This window comes from Sphaeroforma arctica (genome assembly GCF_001186125.1).
Source record: "Sphaeroforma arctica JP610 unplaced genomic scaffold supercont1.461, whole genome shotgun sequence".
Lineage (NCBI taxonomy): Eukaryota > Ichthyosporea > Ichthyophonida > Sphaeroforma > Sphaeroforma arctica.
The window spans coordinates 18,993-19,900 of NW_014040097.1; the positions used below are offsets into that span (position 1 = coordinate 18,993).

Sequence of the window (908 nt, forward strand, 5' to 3'; positions counted from 1 at the left end):
TATACATATATACATATTTACATAAATACAAGTATACGAATTCATAATTATTTAGAATGCTCGTTTCAATATTCTGATCATACTTCTTTTCATGGAGTCAATGTTACAATGGCGTAGTGATTATACATTCATCACACCATCTGTTTGCAGTCATACGTTCATCACACTATCTGTTTGTAGATTGATATGTCGTTACATGTATATATATATATATATATATATATATAGGCTCAAAGCCTCTGTGTTTAAAATAGCTAAACTTCACTGTAAAGCACAGAGACGTACATTAAGAGTGATTTGATAGGGACACTGATACTGTGCACCCCAGCTTCAAAGTATAATTTTAGTCCCTTGTGCACAGGCAAAATACCAAACGCATAGTAGCATAGATGTTGGGTTTTATATCTTCAATATATAGTGGGAGTTTGATCAACACCCAGCACAAAAGACCACTTGTATACATCCCATATCATCATGATGATAAAATATCACGCATGTGCAACATATCCATAATAAGATAAATGCAGAATATGAGATACAAAACTATGTAGAAGAGGATCACAGATATAACACGAACTGTACCACCTAGTCTCATCTACAATTCCAAGTTGTGTCGAGCTTTAAAATGTAAAGAATACTCACAAACCAACGCAGTAGACACATGTTTGAAGCTGAACAGCTAGATGGGTGACGCCACAAGTAATATTTCAACACTGCTCCCTACATACCGGAGCTTTGACCACAGTCATGTACTTATTTTGCTCGGCAATGTCGGCTACAGCAGAGCCTATTGCTGTTGTACTCACAGCCAAATCAACCGGGGCCACTTGTGAGATGGGACCAGACATAGTGCAGCTTTTCGAATGAATTGAAATACAACTCTGCAGTATGGCCTCAGTTTACTATCC

The 908-nt window shown here is 37.0% G+C and overlaps 1 protein-coding gene across 1 annotated transcript in view; it reads right to left on the reverse strand.

The window, feature by feature from the left end:
* The window catches only part of SARC_06456 (hypothetical protein), a gene marked incomplete at its 5' end in the record, with an annotated part of 5,522 nt that extends 4,674 nt beyond the window's left edge, over positions 1-848 (reverse strand). Inside the window, one exon of the mRNA XM_014299636.1 lies at positions 729-848. Within this exon, the coding sequence (XP_014155111.1) occupies positions 729-848 (120 nt within the window). The remainder of the gene's footprint in view (positions 1-728) is intronic.
* Positions 849-908: the final 60 nt, after the last annotated feature.